This window comes from Anthonomus grandis, chromosome 5 (assembly GCF_022605725.1).
Source record: "Anthonomus grandis grandis chromosome 5, icAntGran1.3, whole genome shotgun sequence".
In the NCBI taxonomy this organism is placed as follows: Eukaryota; Metazoa; Arthropoda; class Insecta; order Coleoptera; family Curculionidae; genus Anthonomus; species Anthonomus grandis.
In genome coordinates this window covers 17984940-18005482 of record NC_065550.1, presented here as the reverse complement: position 1 = coordinate 18005482, position 20543 = coordinate 17984940, and the positions used below count along the sequence as shown (strand labels likewise).

At 31.3% G+C, this 20543-nt stretch overlaps 1 protein-coding gene across 2 annotated transcripts in view; it reads left to right on the top strand.

The window, feature by feature from the left end:
* LOC126736007 (homeobox protein orthopedia-like) overlaps nucleotides 1-20543 on the top strand; it is an 85365-nt gene that overhangs the window by 38316 nt on the left and 26506 nt on the right. For both annotated transcript variants that reach the window (XM_050440187.1, XM_050440188.1), the window contains exon 3: nucleotides 17115-17301. In XM_050440187.1, coding sequence (XP_050296144.1) covers nucleotides 17115-17301 — 187 coding nt within the window. The remainder of the gene's footprint in view (nucleotides 1-17114; nucleotides 17302-20543) is intronic.

Sequence of the window (20543 nt, the reverse complement as noted above, 5' to 3'; positions counted from 1 at the left end):
AAAATTATATAAATTTAAAAAATGCACATCAAAAAAATGGGATTTCTTGAAAAAAAATGAAACGGAGAAAAAGTATGATTCAATGGCTAAAAAAAATGGGGGATATTAGAGCTGATACCTCTAACTTTCATTCTGACATTTACACTTCATTATGCTCCAATAAATTTATACATTTTCTATACATTGAATAAATGTGGATTTATCATGTAGAAGAGAAAAAGCGAAATAATATTTCATGAAAAAATTTGTTTAGTCTGTTTTAGCAAAATAAATTAAATTATAAAAAAAAATATCATATTCAGAAAATACAAGTGATGGAAAATGTTAATTAACATGATATAACTATGAACTACATTTTTCTCATAAGGATCTCAATTAAAATAAATTTAATGACCAAAGTAATGCCAGACAAAAAGAGTTTAAGTTATAAAAGCAAGAAATACAAATAGAACATGAAATAGTACATATTTAAAATAGTTAACAGTATACATTCACATACAGGGTGTCCCCTCTCAAATAGTCAAAAATGCTAGAGTATATACAGGAGCCATAAAAAAGCAGTTTGGGATAGGACACCGATTATCGGAAGTGCACCGTTTCCAAAATACAGAATGTTGAAATTTTTCAAAAAAATATTTTTTTTTTTTTTATCTTTATTTAAAATGCTTGTAGCTATTGAAATGACATTTTTAAGTTGTAAATGATAGGTGGTGCGGCAACTTTTTAAGCAAGTGATTTGACCTGTCCAGGGACGGAGTTGCAGCACATATATGTTAACTTTTTTCTAAAAAAAGTAAGTCACTGTTTTGTTGAAATTTTTTTTTTTTAAATATTTTGTTTATTTTTAATAAAACACATCCTTTGCATTTTTGCACTCCGACGCACCGTTTTCGTCAAAAAAATTAAATCCATTCAAGGATCCTTTAAAACTTTTATCACAAGAAAAAGTTTGATATCATTACAATAAAAAATAAATAATTTAACTAAACAATAAACAATTCAAACCAAATGCTCAAAGTATCATTCGTGCATTTTCACATATTTTCTGCACATGTTGACCCAAGATGCCCGTACCCAAGCAAAGACAATTCATTAATTAATTTGTTTACTAAATTAGTAATAATAATAAAAATGACTTTTCTTATTACTGTCACTTATTTTTCTCTTGTCCATGTTATCGCCTTGACATTATTTGCAATTGGGTATTATATTATTAGGAGATTACCAAGAAAAACTGGCTAAAATTTTCGGAAAAAAAACTAATAAAATTAAGAAGCCTGGTAGGGATTTTATTCTTTTGCACTAAAACGATGCGTCGAAGCACAAAAATGCAAGGGTCGTGTTTTGTGAAAAATAAACAAAATATTCAGACAATTTTTTTTTCTCAAAAAATAGTGGCGTACCTGTTTTTACATGTGCTGCAAGACCGTCCCTGGACAAGTCAAATTACCTGAAATTCTTCAAAAAAGTTGCGTCACCAACTATCATTTAAAACATAAAAATTAAGAAATGAAGCATAAAGTAAAAGTACCTACCTTAAAAGCAAAAGTCCTAAGTAAAGTGAAAAATAAAAAAAAATTATACTGAAATGGGCAAAGAAAATAAGTGTATTAAAAATAACATCCTAAATCCAGAAAATATAAGTACCATACATATAAATCCAGCTTGTTTAAATTATGAAAAAAATATTATGCTTGAGAAATTATGAATTATAGTGTAATCAAAATTACTAATTATCATAGTTATGATTGAATCAGAAAATAAAAAGAAATTGTAATAAGTTTCATCTTCTTAAATTATTCTATGGTGATCGATTTTCATGTTTATTGTCTATTTATGTGAAGTAATTGTCTATTTAAGTAAGAAAATGAGTGACGTATCTCTTGTGTTGTTTCCATGTATGGTTGGATTACCACTGGTTTTTACGTGGTGGAACTCGGTATTTTTCCTTATTAGCTTTCTAATCCATTTAACTGTGTTGTCTTTTTTTAAAATCTATATATTTAAACAGAGACTGTAATTTTTATATATTTTTAAAGAAAGGCACTTATTCCTATTTCGTTATGTAAGTTCATGTCTTTATTGCAGTGCCTGAAGAAGTTGAAATTAAACCAGCGAAATGTCGCAATAAACTAATAGTATTTCATTCCTACTCCACTAAGTTCCAACAAGCCGTAACGTTTTACAAGTGAATAAGAAAATTAGATACTCGCTTGCTTTAATAATTTAAAGCATTGTTGTCTTAGGCATTATATGAGAAATTTGACCAAATATAACAAATAAAATATTTCTGTTATGGAAATATCTAGGTTTTTTTAAAAGCTCTGGACGCACTGACTCATACTTTACCTTGGACAACCTATTTTCATTTTGATAACATTTCCTTTGATTTTTTCAGAATTCTTCCACAAGTGTCTGTTTTGTTTATAATGTATAACATAATGAGTAGTATGTGTTGTCTATGTCACTCTTTCAACTTTAATAAAACCTTGCAACAAAACGAAGATTCTAAAATGTTTACATTTTCCACCAAAAATAATAGTTATATTATTATTATTAGCATGTATAATTAAAAATCATGCATGAAATAATTCGCAAATCTCTAAGCTCTTTTATAAAAATGTAACCTACTAATTATTCTATAAACCTGTTGAAACAAATTATTTACAACCAGACCACCCAAGAAAAATCCATTTAACACATTTTTAATGTGCTCATTTAAATTAACATAATAATAAACCGCGTTGTCCCAAACAAGTCAAAAAGAGCAAAACAAAAGGCTATAACCAACCGTATCTTATATGGGTGATAAGGGAGATCTTTAATTCACCTATGGGCCCATGACCCCACGATCCATTTGTCTTGAGGATATATGGCTTTTAAATAATCCAACATTAGCACCCCATGTATCGCAGCAACACTCGGCATCTGCCACCGCTGCTGCCTGCTTACTTTATTCGACTGAGTCCGCTGAGATTTAGCCCCTAATTCATAAATAATGGTGCGTCATTCCAGAAAAACACTTTCTGTGTCTTCCGTCACTATATCAATCTATGTCCAGAAGTTGACTCTTGGAGAGTTTAAGGATAAGCCATAAGGCGATCCTTGAAGAATTTAGGAAAAAAAATTAAAAAGTCTTTTATGAATTTAATAAATATCCATGTAAGAAATTAGTGGGCTATTAATATAACTTTGATTTTAATATCAAAACATATTTATTTATCATATTAAATTTTTATAAAAAAAAGGAAAAAATTTAACATACAACAACAAGGTTCCTCAATTCCCTTCCCAGGTTCTCTCTTTAATTGCTGGCGTTATTGCTAAAAAATTACTTTTCCAGGTAGTGAGTTAACAAACATCACAAACAAACAATCACATGAAATAGAAAAGTGATATACAGTGACCGCCTAAAGTTCCGCATAAATTCGATAAAAATTAGAGACATGATTTTTTGAGAAAACCCTCGGACCCGTCGATTTTTATTTTAAGTTGCGCATTATTTCACATAAATTTTTGTATACAGGGTGGAACAAAAAAAAGATATAATGTCATCGGTCATTTTTTTTTAAATGGAATGCTATATTTTTTATTGCATTTATGTTATATAGGTGAAATTCCAAGCAAGTAACTACGTCTATTTACAAATTAAGATAAAATGAAGGATAAAATGTTATGAACTGTGAAAACTCTTATTAATGTATCAAGTGTTCAAACAGATCCCCATTTACTTCTTGGCAGAAAGCAAGACGGTTTACAAACTCGTATAAAACACTATCAATTTTTTCGTCTGATATAGTCTCATTTCATATCTAATTCTATTTTTCAAATCTTGTTACGTTGTTTGGCTTATCAATATAAACTTTACCTCTCAGGTACCCCCATAGAAAATAGTCGCAGGGATTTAGGTCTGGTGGCCTAGCCGGCCACTCTATTATTCCTCTTTCATGGATTTGCCCTCTTCGTCCTATCCATCTTCCTGGGAACCCTGTATCCAAGTAATTACGGACATCTCAAAAGAAATGTGGCGGTGCGCCGTCTTGCTAAAACCACAAATTATCTGTCGGGACAGCAGGGTCTTGTTCGTCTGGGTATAGGGCAGCCAAAGCAGAGATAAGATCTTCTTGAAGAAAATTCAAATAGCGTTGTCCTGTTAAGTTTTCTTCGAAAAAGTATGGCCCTATTACTTTATTTTCCACGATACCAGCCCAAACATTAATAGATTTACGGTACTGTGTATGAGCCTCAGTTGCCCAGTGTGGATTTGACACTGACCAGTACCGACAATTTTGCCGATTTACGACACCGTTTAAACAAAAAGTTGCTTCATACGAAAACAAAACTCGTAACACAAACTGACGGTTATTATTGCAAATGTTCATCATTTGCTGGCAAAATTGGTTTCTTTGATCAGGATCGTACTCATTTAATTCGTGTATTATAATTCAATAATATAATTATATTCGTGTATTATAGTCTAATTTTATAAAAGTGGTATTCATTTGCTTTTAAGATGCATCTTACTGACCTTCCGGCTATATTGTTATCAACTGAAATTTGTGAAGTTGCATTGTTTGGATTTTCTTCGACGGAGAGCAGAACGTTTAATTTTGTTTCTTCAGAAATTTTTGGACGACCTGATCTTGGCAAATCCCTAACATGACCTGAAGTTATGAATTTCTGCTCTATTATATATACTAACTGTTGACTGAGAAATAGGATGGTTTGGGTATTTGGCATTAAACAGTTCACTTACTTCTTTTTGCGTGCGCACTAGATCCCCATACCATAGCATCATCAAAATTTCAATTCGTTGGGTTTCCGTTAAACTAGCCATAATTTATTCTGATAAAAACTATTAATTTCGAACTGACAGTGAAAATGGAGATTCTTTACAAGTGCAACCATGGAAATAGAAATAATTGGCAGTGTTTATAACATTATTTTTATTCTCGATTTTACCTTAATTTCTAAATAGACGTACTTATTTGTTTTCTTGTTATTTAGATGTAAATATTTCGGAAACAGTTGAGTTTTGAGATAAGGTGTGTTATACGAAACTTAAAATAAAAATCGACGGGTCCGAGCGTTTTCTCAAGAAACCATGTCTCTAATTTTTATCGAATTTATGCGGAACTTTAGGCGGTCACTGTATACTCGTATTGGCGATAATGTAGTCATGTAAGAATGATGAAAAGACATTACATATTTTAATTCCAGATAATATCATAAAATCACCATTAATTAGGCTTAGGTCCATAAAATAATACAAATATCATACACTGATATTAAACATCAATAATTTTACATACCCTAATTTTAAAATATTGAAATAGTAGTAACCAATTTCGAAATCTTGTGGTAACTATCGATTAAACGGAGTCATAATTCAATTTATCCAATGGTTCGTTTATTGATTCTACAAACGTCAGTTCTAAATGAAGGCAACGAAAATTGATCAAGTTGTGATTTATATAGGCAATGAAATATAATTCGATGATAATTAAGTTTTGTATAACCAAAAGATATATTTAACTTAATTCGCTGTTCCTCCAATGGCTTTATTCCATCGATCCAGTCGATCAAAGTAAATAAGTTTTTTTTTGTTAATGCCTTATTTAAAAAAAAGTTTTATGAGGTTTACCTTTTTCAGATGTTTAATATGAATAAAAAAAATCATTTATGCCCTGAAGCCAATAAGATGAAATACGTGTCCAACAATTACCATACTTGTTTTTTCTGCTCCCTGACTAACGTAATAACCCGATAAAACTTGTCATTGAGTTAAAATTTGACTGAGTTAACACGGAGGAGTGCAGTGCTTACCATATTGCACACATTGCACATAGCTTGTATTTTCCTTGAAAATGTTATTGATTTGCTCTTTAATACATTCAGTCTCATTGTAATAAACATTCGATTTTCAATATTTTTCTAAAAAGTGGTAACATCTGCTACAAAAAATAGGAACAAACACTGATGAAACACAAATCATATATCGTTTAACCAAATTAAAATCAATATTGGGTCCAAATACGAGCCTTGAAACCTTAGAATTAACCTCATTGTATGTTTTTTTTCAATTTTATTTGTTGAAATCGATTGTTGTTTTGTGAGTAGCATTGAGTGATCTACTGCACCAAATGTTTTTCGGAAATCAAAATATTATTACATCTACGAAATTGGTAGTTCATTATCATAGGTAGTACATTCCAGGTATAGGTAGATATTTCGTCAACCACAAAAGGATGCAAACATTTACTTTGCCTTGGAGCTTTTTCGATTATAGATCAAAGCTAGGGCTTTCACTAATATCAAAATCAACCAACTTATTAAACAGAGCCTTATCATTTTCATTTAATAACAGGTTTCAGGGAATATATGCAGTTTGTTTATCAGAAAACACGCCGATAGACTATTTTCTTTGGGTGTGATGAAGTTTTAGTAATGAAAAACGTCTAATTTGTATATATTTGTACGCACTTCTTAGGTTTAAAGTACTTTCTGAAGATACTTCTGAATGCTTTTCCTGGCTGAAGATCTTATGTCCCCATAATTTTGCCTTGGTTTAGAAATATTCGCATTATTACTGATTTGGTTAAATAGTTTATTTATCTCTTTTATCAACTTAAAAGTTTGAGAAAACGTATATTTTTGTTGATTTCGGCTTCAATGGCACTAGAAATATATGAAACGTTTCGAGGGAATAGTCACACAATGATACAGATAAATTGACATGATTGGATAATTCCAAGATACCAGATCCAAGATCACATCGCTATGGTTAAGAATATTTTTAAACTGTTAAGATCAATAAATCATTAGCAGAGAGATTAAGTTTTCTGTCATTTGATAATAGAATATGATCTGATTTGTTAATAAACTCCCTTCGTTTAAGAGAGCGTGGGATAGTGCAATATTAATAATATTTATAAGCAGATTAAATATTATTATTCAATCCCAAAAATGCACCAATTCTCTAATTTAAAATCCAAAAATTTGCTAGCTATTGGAATTTATTTTACGTTCAATACATAAACCTAAAAAATTTTGCTTTCCATTAGCAAATTGAACATTAAAATCTCTTCTTCGGACAATTTCAAATATTTTTATTTGTCTCAAATCACTAAAATCAAGTATTTAGCCGGTGATTGGAGAATTTTTTGAGTGCTTTGGGTATATCAGTATCATTAGTCAGCATTGGCTCATTTAGTGCTGGACATAGGCTTCTCATAATTAAATCCATCCTTGCTGGTCCCATGCGGCTTTCATCCAGTTTATCTATATTCTCTTGATATCATCGGACAATCCCATTGGTGGGCGTACCCTACTGCGATGTGCATTCTGGCGAGGCCTCCATTCCAAAATCTTTTTTGTCCATCGTCCATCCGTAAACCTAGGTGCGTAGCTCGCCCAATTCCATTTTAAATTTATTTTCCTCACCATCGCATCAGTAACACCTGTCATTTGCCTTAGTTGGTTATTAGAGATTGTTTCTTTGAGAGATAGACCCAACTTCGATTTTTGTAATCATCTTTGGGCAATATTTTATTTACACACTGTGTTATAAGAGTAAGTGTTTCTCATCCGTATGTACGTAATATAGGAATATTTGATGTAAAGATATATCTTACTTTGCCAAGAGCACCCCAAGTTAGCCCAATTCTGCGTTTTATCTCACAATTTCGTGGCTAGATATTTGTATGAGCTGGTTTGTCTTTAAGACAAATACCATTCAGCGGTATGCTTTTAGTTATCACGAGATTGGTTATAAATTCTGTGTTGTTAGTGTTTATGTTAAGCCCCACTGTTCTCGACGCATACTGGAGCCTCCGTAGCATCTTCCTAACTTCATCGATACGATCTGTGATTAAAAAAATTTCATCGGCAAGTCGCAAAATAGTTTAATTTTTCGTTTATGTTTATGCCCATGTTTATATGTTTATCTCCGAAACTAATTCTTTTAAACATATACTCCAAGTACTCCGAGTACAGTAAATATCTTTTGCGATAGGACATCTCCCTAACGCACTCAATGCAAAAGTTGTGTGTCTTCGTGTATTTTTACACGTGCTGTTGCCTTTTCATATACATATGTTCTGAGTTATAGTTGTATATCTGTGGTTAATCGGCAGCGTGTAGGGCTTGTATCATTTTCTTCTGACATTATAGTATCAAATGCCTTTTCGTAGTCGACAAATACCAAGAAGAGTGGTTTGCTGCATTACAGACACCGTTCGATAACACTTTTTAAAAGTCTGCAGATGGTCATTTGAACCATAACTTGCTCGGAAGCGCGCTTGTTTACAGTTTAAAATTCTTTTAGTGATTATTCTCATAAATAGTTTATATACAAGGTGTTCCTTAAAGACGTGGTAATATTTAAGGGGGTGATTCCTAGACCGACTTTAAGTAAAAATGTTTATATGAACATATGTCCTAAACGTCTTAACTTTTGAGATACAGGGTGTTAAAGTTTTCAGTTTTTAAAAATAATCAGTTTTTTAATAATAACTTTAACATTATTATCGACATTTTTATGAAATTTGGTATGGGTATTCTATGCATCAAAACGTATTTTTTGATGTGCAAAAAAAATATTTTCTCTGCCACTGGCGTCCCTACAGATCTTCTATTGAATATTTTTAGTCAATAGAAGAAAAAAAACTTTGCCACTGCTTTTTCTTAAAAATAAAAACTATTTTTAAAATCCTTAATCACTTCTCAGCAAATTTGATTTCTCGGTTTTTTTTGTCCGACGCATGGTTTTCACTTAAAAAAATAAAAACAATTTTACTTCCCTAAGAATCTTATGCGCTGTAAAAATGTTTGTTCGTCGAGTTCAAGCAAATTAAGGAATCAGTTTTATTACAAGAAGTATGAAAAGTTAATAAGAGTACGAGGAAGATCGCTAGAACTCTGCATGTCTGTCATCAAATTGTTTGGCGCATTTTGGTTGATTTTTTATTTTACCCATAGCATATTTTAAGAGTACAGGCATTACTTCCCGGAGATTTTCCGCGGCGAGTGAACTTCTGTCAGGGGTATCTCCAGAATATTATACTAAATCTGCAGTTTGAGTCACAGATTTTGTTCACAGATGAAGCAAATTTTTCTCGAAACGCTATTCAAAATTTTCACAACAATCATTTGTGGGCAGAAGAAAACTCCGATGCCATAACGGAAATCCATTACCTAATAGGCTCATTTTTTCTAACAGGGCACCTTGATGGTCGGTCATAGTTTCTTGAAAAAGAACAGCCTGGGCTTCTTGAAGATGTGCCACTTCTGTTAAGAAATCGAATATGGTACATGCATGATGGTGCTCCTGTTCATTTTAGTTTCATTTTCCGAAACCATTTAAATACCGTTTATCAGAATCGATGGATCGATCGCGAAGGACCACAACAATGGCCAGCAAGATCCCCCGATCTTAATAGCTTTTCAATAAATGTCTTTTTATGGGGGCACCTTAAAACACTTAGAAACTAGTGTTTAGAAAAGAAGACACTTAGAAACTCCCGTAAGTACTTTTTAAGAAACCGAAAGTTGCCTCTTGTGAAACTATACGAAATACGCCGGGAATATTTGAACGTGTACGTAATTCCATGCGTAGACGAGCGGAAGCATGCCTACTTAGTGAAGGTGGCCAATTTTTGTAATCAGTGTAATTAAGTTAAAATACATTTGAACCGTTCATTTAAGATTAGTTTCATAAAATTAAATAAAACTTTTTTTTGCACTTAAAACCCTGTTGTTTTCAAAGTAAAATTAGGTAGGTCTTTCTGAATTAATTGCCAATTGATATTAATCATACTCAATAGCTCAAAAAAAGAAAAACAACATTTAATCGTATTTAACACCAACAACTTACGTTTTAAGACAACAGCTATTGCCATCATCGATGTTTATGTATAAAAACGTCATTTAGTCATGACTAGGTAAAGAAAAATTTGACACAAACCTGAGTATTTCTTAAATTATTTAATTTTTTTAACTTTTCATACTTCTTGTAATAAATCTGATCCTTTAATTTGCTTGCAATCGACGAACAAACATTTTCACACCACATCAGATTAGGGAAGTAACATTGTTTTAATTTTTTTAGGCAAAAATCAAGTGTCAGACGAAAAAAAAACAAGAGATCAAATTTGCTAAAAGTGATTGAGGATTTTAAAGATAATTCTTATTTGAAGAAAAAGCAGTGAAGTAGTATTTTTTTCACAAAAAATATTCAGTAGAAGACCTGTGGGGACGCCACTGGCACAGATTTTTTTTTGCATATCAAAATGTACAGAATACATGTACCAAATTTCATAAAAATTTTTACAATATTGTTTAAGTTATTATTAAAAAACTAATTATTTTGTAAACTTTAACACCCTAAATCTCAAAAGTTAAGACGTTTAGGACATATGTTCATAGGAATTTTTTTTCTTAAAATGGGTCCAGGAATCACCCCTTTAAATATTAGCATGTGTTTAAGGAACACCCTGTAAATGCGAGAGGAGACTTACTAATTTGTAATTTTGCTGCTAATGGGATAGAGTTGTACCATTTAATAAGCAAGCGTTGAAAAGTTTATAAATTATTTGATAGAGTTTTACCTCCATGCTTTATAGCTCTAATTTCGATTTTATCTTCAGCTGCGGTTTTGTTCTTTTTCGTTTCATCATTTAGTTCGACTAAATGATGTATAATTGATGAAAGTATCATTTCTGGCTGTTCTGCGGACCCTTGGTTTTGAACGGAATGTTAGTATCTGGTGTTAGTTCTTTTGGTTCTCTCTATAATTTAGCATAAAAGGACTTAATGATATCTGGGATTTCCTTTTTATTTGTTATTATATGGCCGGTCTTGTCTTCTAGTTTATTTATATTTTTTTTGTCTTCTAAGAAGAATTTTTAAAGGGACTTCATTCGTTTATTATCCTCTATGACCTTATTTATTTCATTCATCCTAAGTCCTGATATTCCTACGAATTGCTTTGGGATCGTTCTGTTTAACTGTCTTGCGTTTGCCTGGTTCCTTTGTCTGGTTTTGAAGTATTTCTGTTTTGCCATTTTGTTTTTACTACTTTCAGTGCATTTATAATGGTGTTACTTAGCGTCGTGGCATTTATATCACGCTCGTTCGTTATATGGTAGTTATAAAAGTAAGAAAATCTATATAGTATATTTATAGTAGATTTTTTCTACCTGATTTTTCCATAAATCAAAAAGACAAACCAGACATACTTTATCTGCAAATTAGTAAGATACTAAATAATCTGCAGAATGATAGAGATAATGCATATAAATTGACTGTTTGAGTTCTCATAAGGAAAATCGTTAGACTGCTTGGAGAGATTATACCTTTTTAAATACCCGTGAAAAACGCCAGAAACTCATCTATTGAAAACATAAGATTTTTGGTATATGTTGCAAAAAGTAGATCAGAACATAAAAAAACAAATTTGTCAAAATATTTCTTAATGGATTTTTTTATGTGAATCATTTAATATTTTTAAAATACATCAAAGTGCGTATTTAAATAAATGGCGTCATAAAACATGGTAATTAATGTTAGGTTAACAAGGTAGTTATATAAAATGTAAAACTTAAGTAAAGCCTAATCTGGCCTTAAGTTTTAGAAAATAAAAACGGATTTTTATACAACATTTAAAATATTTCTACAAAATTTCCACAGAGAGAACTTTTAAGGTTTTCAGATCAGTCACCTGTTCCATAGCATAGGTTTCCAAGAGTATAGTATGCTGTAGAAGTTTTCATTATGACACCAACAGCTCACAGGAAGACCTTTTATTTCATAGCAAATATCCAGACGGGGTTAAATGCTCTTGAAAAAATTGAAGAGAGAGTCCATTCCAATGCGAATTTATGTTTATTAATGGCCAACCAAAAATTAAGATTTTAAGGAAGATAACCGCATATACCTCTTCCATAGATTTCTAAAAACTAGCACAATGGACTAATTGGTCTGTAATTTTCAGGACGTGTTGACATGTTGGATATCAATCCAAGATTCATTAATATTACATTTTTTTTGTTTAATTATTTTTCGGAATGTTTAAATTAAGAAATTATAAGATGGTTTTTTAATAATTAACAATTTTATTTAAAATATATTTTCCGCGAAAATACGCACATTGTTTTGCGGGCTTGTAACATTACTGACCTTGCGCAATGCAGGCCAAATGCATTGCCAAAAATTGGAAGTAAGTCCGCACAGTAGTACCTACACACACTTGCAAGTAGGTTTTGTAAAACAGCTAAGTGCTAACAGCTTCATACATATCGACCGCCGGTGATTTTCCTGCAGTAATTATTTAATGAATTAATTCTAATAGACTTAAATTAAACTTTACCTAAAGTGTGAGTGCTTGATATGGAAGGAACGATGAACTGGTAGCGCTACCAAGCCTGAATTCAACGAAGATTAGGAAAGCCATTATGCATCACTAATGTGCGGTCGAACATTTATTGAAAAAACGAAGAACCATGTTAAATCTTAATATATCTCAAAACCTAATACAGTCCACTAAATCAAAAGTCTGACAACGACAATGACCCTTCTTAAATATGGATTTTACTAAAGCTGATTTTAGTCTTAATAGACAGATATAGTCGCAGACATAATTCATATTGGTCATCTGTTAAAGAACCTATTTAAACCTATCAAAAAACCTGACAAACATTGTAAATAGCACGTGGCCAACATACTTGTGACAAGTAAAAAGTTTTGACACGTGTTTCAAATAAATTATGCCTGGCGGCGCAATCTAATACGGTTATTTACTATACAGAGTGTTTTCAAAGTTGTGTCATTTAGTTTAACACCTTGTAGAACTCATCAAGAAGTTAATATACCAAAAATCACCTATATAAAAATTGCATAGTAAGAAAGTTACTTCACAATATTGAAAATTATTAAAAAAAAATTTTTATTAAGTTAAATAGTTACCGTTTTTATAAAAAATGTTCAACATTGTTCCCATTTGTTTAAATCTCTTACCTCGGCGGCTCTGTACAAGCTTCGAAAATAAAATCCTGGTATCCACGAATTAAATCAGGAGAATTTCCAATGCGCCCTTGAAGGTCTTATTATTTAGATGTTTATGAACTTCTCGTCTAAAAGTGGTGGAGTCCCCATGAGACAGAATATGTAGGAACTACATATTCTCTCTCACATTTACTCTTAGAATTGTGCTAATTACTTATTAACATTCATATTTTTTCAAATTTTTAATGTTATACTATCTCTTTTATTATAAAACTTTTATACATGACGTGATTTTTGGTATATCAGGTCTTTTTGAGAAGTCCTACAAGCAGTTAGAATAAATGACTCAACTTTGAAAAAACCATATATAACATAGAGGTTGTATGAGAATAATTTGAAAAATAGCCTTCACAAGCCCTACGTTCGTCAATTTAATTACAGAGGAACTAACATTTCTGGATTTCTTTAATTCCCTATCTCTATCGTTTTTTGAATGATCAAGTTGTTAATAACCCTTACGAGATTCACCATGGCATCACACGCCATCGACTTTAACAACATTTAAATGGTACTACCTCCTTTATAAACCCTTAAATTAAAGGTTTGTACTTTATTAGATCTGTATTATGTGGGAACACTTCTTTGACAGATGAATACTAGTAAACTAATAACAAATGGTGTGGTACCATTTAAATTTGAGAGTTGGGAAGGGAAGGCGCTTAAGAAATTAAAAAATAAAAAATAAAAAATAAAAATTAAAAAATCAAATTCAACTAGTCAATAAAAGTATTTTTATAACAGACTCTAAATATGATTTATTTCAATAAATATTTAAATTTAAAATTTCTATAAATAAATTTATTAAAAATGTTGCAATTCTTTGAGTCCAAATAAGGTTTGTCTAAATAAGGAACCAAAATGGATGGAATGGAGATTCAAAATGGATGGTGTTTGCAATAATATTTTGGCTTCATATCGTAATTAAGTTTCATCATAATGAAGAATTTTAACACTTTTAAGAAATAACTTTAACGCCAATAAAACCGAATGATATTTTATAGTTAGCTAAGCCTCAAAATGATATTAAACCTTAAAATGTAAAATAAATTAATGAAAATATAAATACATTTTAATATGCTCTATGCAATATTCGTTATTATGCATCATCACATTACATAATTGCATATTTTCAGAAGTATGCTTATCATTCGAACAATAAATAAACAAATATATTTTCAAAACAATTTATAATAGAATTAATTAATAATCTTGATAAAGGTTTAATACAATAATCAAAACTAAATTAAGAGAATATATACATGATCAATTCGGGCGAGGTTCAATGTTATCTATTTAGTAAGTATATTATAGATTTTAAAAACATTATGAGTTTTACATAATATTTGCCTAAATATCCTTATACAACATATGATTCATTTCAAAACAAACCACCCTTAAAAACTTCTTAGAAAAAAAAAGTCAATATAGGTATACAGGCGGACGTTTAATTGTATATTTGACAAATTTCTGTTAATCACCTCCTCACTTTCAGCTCACTTCACTTGATATATCAAATGGGAACCCCCATCGTGTGATACATCATTATAAGCAGCATTTAAATGTCTAATCAAGAGTGCCAAAAAAATTAAATCTCTTCACGTCCCAGCGAATAGTGAGCTAAAATATCTAGTAATAATGAATATTTTATCGACGTGATACTTTGGTATGTCAAATGGCCATCTTATAGTGTAATAAATTATTTTAAAGGGCATACAATCTACCACCCAACGGTATATAAAAAATGTAAGTTTATAGACTTATAAACAGTAAGGGTGAAGAAAAAATCTAGCGGTGTCTAAGTCTGGCGACCGTGCGGGCCATTCAACTGCACCACGCCTACCAATCAACATTTCTGGAAACTGTTTATTAAGCCACTCTCGAAATGTCAAAGCGTAGTTCGGATAAGCTCCATCTTGTTGGAAATATAAATTATTTTCGTTTAGTATCCCAACATTATTCTCATCCATTGGTTTTTCAAAGATTGGACGATTAAAGGATATATTGTATTTTCCATTTAGAAAAAAAGTTGACTTGTCACTGAAGCAGATGTTCTTTACTAAATGAACTATGTATTGCCATACATTTTTACTTTTAAATCGCTTCAACTTGCATCAATTTTTTTGAGGAAGTTGGAAATTTGGTTGCTGTTTAAAATAATGTGTGACACTATAAGGCAACCACTTCAGCTACCAAAGTTTAAGTGGATAAAATGACTTTTTTTACCACACATTTTTGCTTACTATTCGCTTATATGTTAACCGATTTTGTTTTTTCTGTTTGGTTAGATAGGAGACTGTATGCCCTTTCAAATGATGTTTTACACTTAGAAAAGCCATTTGAAATTCAAAAGTTCGAGGTCGATACAATACCTATTATTCCCAGAAATTTTTGGTCACTATTTGCTGGTACGTCAACCGATTTAATTTATTTATTACAATGATGGGTCACACGATGATGGGGATTTCCATTTGACATATCAAAGTAAGGTTAGCTGGAGGTGAGGAGGTGATTGACAGTACTATTGTGTCAAATGTCCTTGTATATCTAATTGACGTGTTTTTTTAAGAAGTTATCAAGGGTGATTCGTTTTGAAACGAAAGCACTGTAGAACACATGCGATTAATTAATTTGAAAGATTGCATCCAATACCAAATATCAGGTCATGCTGCATGGTATTTTGAAGACCAGTAAATATTATATTTAAAATAAATTATATTGGTATTATTAGCAAATAATTTTAAAGCCAGCAATTTTAGAAATCGAATTAAAATAACTTAGGGAAGAAAGGAATCAAGTCGTATTCCAATTTTAAAAACTTTTATTGACAATTTAATTGATAATGCTAATATGCCTTATTAATTTCTTATCTCTTATCTCAATCTCTTTCATCAATTATTATCATTAAAGCACGATAGCTGCCAAAAGCATGAAAGATTTAGTAACGCAGTTTTCTGACCTAAAATATTAGCTATAGCTATGACCTACCTTGAGGATGTTTGGAATCACCTAAATAAGCTACAATTCCAATTATTCATCAATGATATTGTAGATGTTATTAAATGTGATTGCCGGATGACTTGAAGCATTTTTGTATCACAAATTGCCTGGAGGATTCTGTGAGGAAACTGCGAGGAGAAATGAATAAAGTATTTGAGTAGTCTGAATAAAAACAAATTACTGCTAAACTGCTCTAAGTGCAAAACAAATATTTTCATCCTTAATCAAGAGTTCCTAATTCCTCATACCCTCAACAACTCGCGGCTTCTTGACTGTAGTTCATTTAAAAATTTGGCATTGAAGTAGATAAACAGTATATAACTTAGATCACTGCCTCCGCTTTAAACTCTTTCAGTTTCTTACAGTTTCTGGTTAGATATCCTTTACAATTTAAGAATATATCAAGTTTGACTACATTGCATGATTGTCTAGTTAAGTCTAAGTTATTGTATCGCTCTGATGTGGCTTGCCATATATAATATTCCCATTAATTGATTGGAATAGGCCTCGCTGTATAGTTTCTGTAAATTATTACTTATGTATCCTCTTTATATTATTATTATTATTATTATTATTGTATTATATATAAATACTATGTTATATATATAGACTACTAAATTGCCAAATCTAAATGCCTACTTCACGTGAATACCATGATCACATACATATATACACCAAGTAATATATACCATATATACCAAGCAATTCTACAAAAAAGAATCTTTATTAGGTATTTCGGAACGAAAACTGTAATATTTTACGATATAAAAGCTCAAAGGGGAGATATAAAAGGACCATAAAGGTAATCGAAAATCGTAAGCCCTAATCCTCCAGAAAATCATGGCAGAGATTTAAAGTTCCGACTAACACTGGTGAAACGGGCATCATCGGCCACATTTTATAATTTCATATATTAGTTTAATACGAGCCCTAGCCCTAATATATGAGGGTAAAAAAATGTTTCTAGAATTGTAATAACCGTTTATGAACCAGGGGGGATGGTAAGGAGATTTATCATTAAGTATTAAGTACTTTTATTTTAATCTCTATTGCAGGTTTGGTTTCAAAACAGAAGAGCTAAATGGAAAAAAAGAAAGAAGACTACCAATGTCTTCAGGACGCCAGGTGCACTTTTACCATCTCATGGTTTACCACCCTTTGGAGCCATGGGGGATAGTCTATGTAGTTCCGGGATGTTTGCAGGGTCAGATACGCGGTGGAGCGTCGCGGGGATGACAACCGGTAAGAATAAATAAAAAAACTAAGTCATAAATTAGATTAGAATGAATGAATTGCACAGTATTATCTGCAAACGAAATTAATATTCCATTTATGTCCGGATTCAAAAAAGAGGTTACGTAGCTTATGAATAATAGTAAACTAGGCACTGCGCTTTGTGGATTAGTGGAAGCAGTATTTATTTTAACAATTTCATTTCTTTAATGTAGGTAACTATTAATATTACATCTCTGACTCCATACCTCTTATAAACGAAGTCTTTACGCAGAGATTCTACAACTTTATGTCAATTATTTTTCTAATCTTTAAAAGACAATAAGCCATACTTGATTGATCATAACGTTGATCAAACTCCATACAGCTCTGTTGCTCGCGCAAGGACCATCTGTTCCAATGGATATAAATTCAATCAATCATCAAGTTCAAGCAATGATCAATCATTTCGTACAAGCATTCCTAGGTATTTTTATGGAATTTAGCCCACGCAATTTAAGCATCAAAAGCAATTTTTTGATGTAGAAGATGTTTCAGAATTTTAGCAAGTGGCGTTGTGTAGGAGATATTTTTGGGAAATATGTTTCATTGTGCATAAAATTCCTCCATATGTCCTGCATAAATTCCATTGTATATCAGCTACCATTTCCTTGGTCAATGGTATACCCGGATTTGAGTATTTTTTATAATAACGATCCAAATAAGGTTTTATGGTTAGTAATATTGCTAAAAGTCGGCCAATTTAAACAAGATTGGACTTTTATTTTGTCTTTAAATCATCAAATTTGAGTATACAATAATTGACCAAGGAAATAGGTAGCTGAAATATAATATGATTTATGCAGAAAATCGAGGAATTTTACGCGCCTTGAGAATGCAAATATATTCTGCGAAATGTCGGCCAATTTAAGCAAGATTGGACTTTTATTTTATGATTCCTAAGCGCAACAATGTTAATAACCATTTAATTAAGGTTACGGTCACATGTTTCGCCGGACTAGGTCATCATCAAACTTACACCAAAAACGACAGACACAACACAAACAAAAATATTGTTATATTTTGTAGAATGATGTCCATATTCTGGGTTTTGTTTATAAAGTGAGGGTTAAAAAGGACTTATTTCTCCAGAAAATTCTTATTATTTTGTAACAATTGTAACGACCAGTTTCGCGATTACAAAACTTATCGCATCATCAGTTCGAGAACTAAAAATCAAAAAAGAAGGAGGGGGGAATAATGCATTAGGTCCCAATAGGCACGCTCACTTATTATTATAAAAGAACTAAAAAAAACCTACTACCTGGCATTTTTAGTATGCAATAAGAATGTAACTGTGAGTTTAGATATAAGATTTCTTTGTATAATTTTAATAGTTGTATAAGTTTTAACTAGGTGCCTCCACTTGTTCCTTTCGAAGGGAAATGTCAGTTATTATGATTTTTGGATTGTTTTCATTTTGTTTTAGCTTTATTGTCTGGTGTATTTTTTAAAGAAACATTTTTTTATTTTTAGTCCTCGACCTGATGATGCGATAAGTTTTGTAATCGCGAAACCGATATTGGCAGGAAAAAGAGAAGGACCAGGCAACAGAAACACCAAAGAACTGTGTTAATAAAGTTTATTTAAGAGCAGAGAATAAACTTCTATTATAGTAACTAAAGAAGTAAAAGTATTACTTTTAAAGTAAAGTGAACATAACCAAAGTCGAACTTAAAAGCTAGGTTATAAACACCCATAGACTCATAACCGACAGAGGCGTAAGGTCGAACGTATCTATCAGTTACTTGGTGGAATAAATGCGGAATAATATTTTAAATACTTTCAACAACCGGTCGTCACAAAATAAAAATAGGAAAGTTTTCTGGAGAAATAAGGTATTTTTTTACCTTCACTTTATAAATTAATATTGTTCTTAAGTACTTGACATCTACTTATAAAGAACCCAGTATCAAATGAGTAAGTGTTTTACTCTTATTGCATTAATGTAAAAATTGTATGCTTGTATCTTGAAGAAATTACAAGCATACTCGAGAAGATAGGCAGCAAAAGAGGACTTAGTAATAGTTACATATGTTTTTATATTTATTAAACTAGACTAAATGCTCTTTAATCCTAGTAGATATCTTCCTACGGGTCTGAGCAACATACACTGCTTGACATTGGTCACATCTAATATTAGTTTTAAATGCTGGAAAAATGCTAAAAAGAGAAAAAATTAAGACAGTTGTAATCAAATCGGTCTAAAGTAAGTAAAACCTAATTAGTTTTTGGATAAAAATTAGATTTCATCATGAATAAGGTTTCAATTATTCTAAAATATTTTTTTTTAATAATTGTAATTGTAAAGAAACAGATTCTTTATGGCATTTTGTCTAGCTACATAAATTTTTTTAAGAGAGGAATAATAAAAATTTTTATAAAAGGTAAATATTAATAAAGGTAGAATTGTAATTTATTGCTCTTTTTGTTGCTGACTCTTTTCGAAAAATTTGAAATGTTATCCCATTATTGTCTCCCTTTAACAACAAACTAAAAGAAAGAGTGGTATTTATTTTTCCTTTACGGTAATATACACTCTGATGGATGGAATTCCTATAAGAAGAATCGCGAAAGAATTGGGCATTAGTAAAAATACCGTTTCCTTAGCTAAGGCAAAAATTGCAGAATATGGAGCTATTGTAAGAAATCCAGGTTCTGGTCGACCAAAAATTTAAAACGACATTCAAGATAGAGAGTTAGCTGGATTTCTAAGAAACAATCCGTTTGAAACAGCAATAAAGGCGAAAGAAGACAGCTCGTAGTAGGATAAGAAATTCGGAAATTAAAAGTTGCTGTGCAACATATAAAATATTTTTGACTGAAGCAAACAAACAGAGACGATTAGAATTTGTCCATCAATATGCACACCAAAACAACATATGGGAAATATTATCTAATATTTTCGGATGAAAAAACCTTTAAATCTTGCAACAATGGTAAAATCCGCGTTTACAGGCCTTCTAATACCAGAAATGATGAAAGATATACACATAAGACCAATCAAAGTGGACGTTGTAGTATAAACGTTTGGGCCTGGATTAGTTTTAGAGGACCAGGCGTTTATATGACCAAATAATGCAGGGAACTCTTAATGCCTTAGGATATTGCAATATCCAGAACAATGTTATGATGCCAATGGTTGGTGTAGTCTATGGGCAAGATTTAATCTAGAAATCAGAATGAATTTCGCCTGAAGATTGATTACGCAT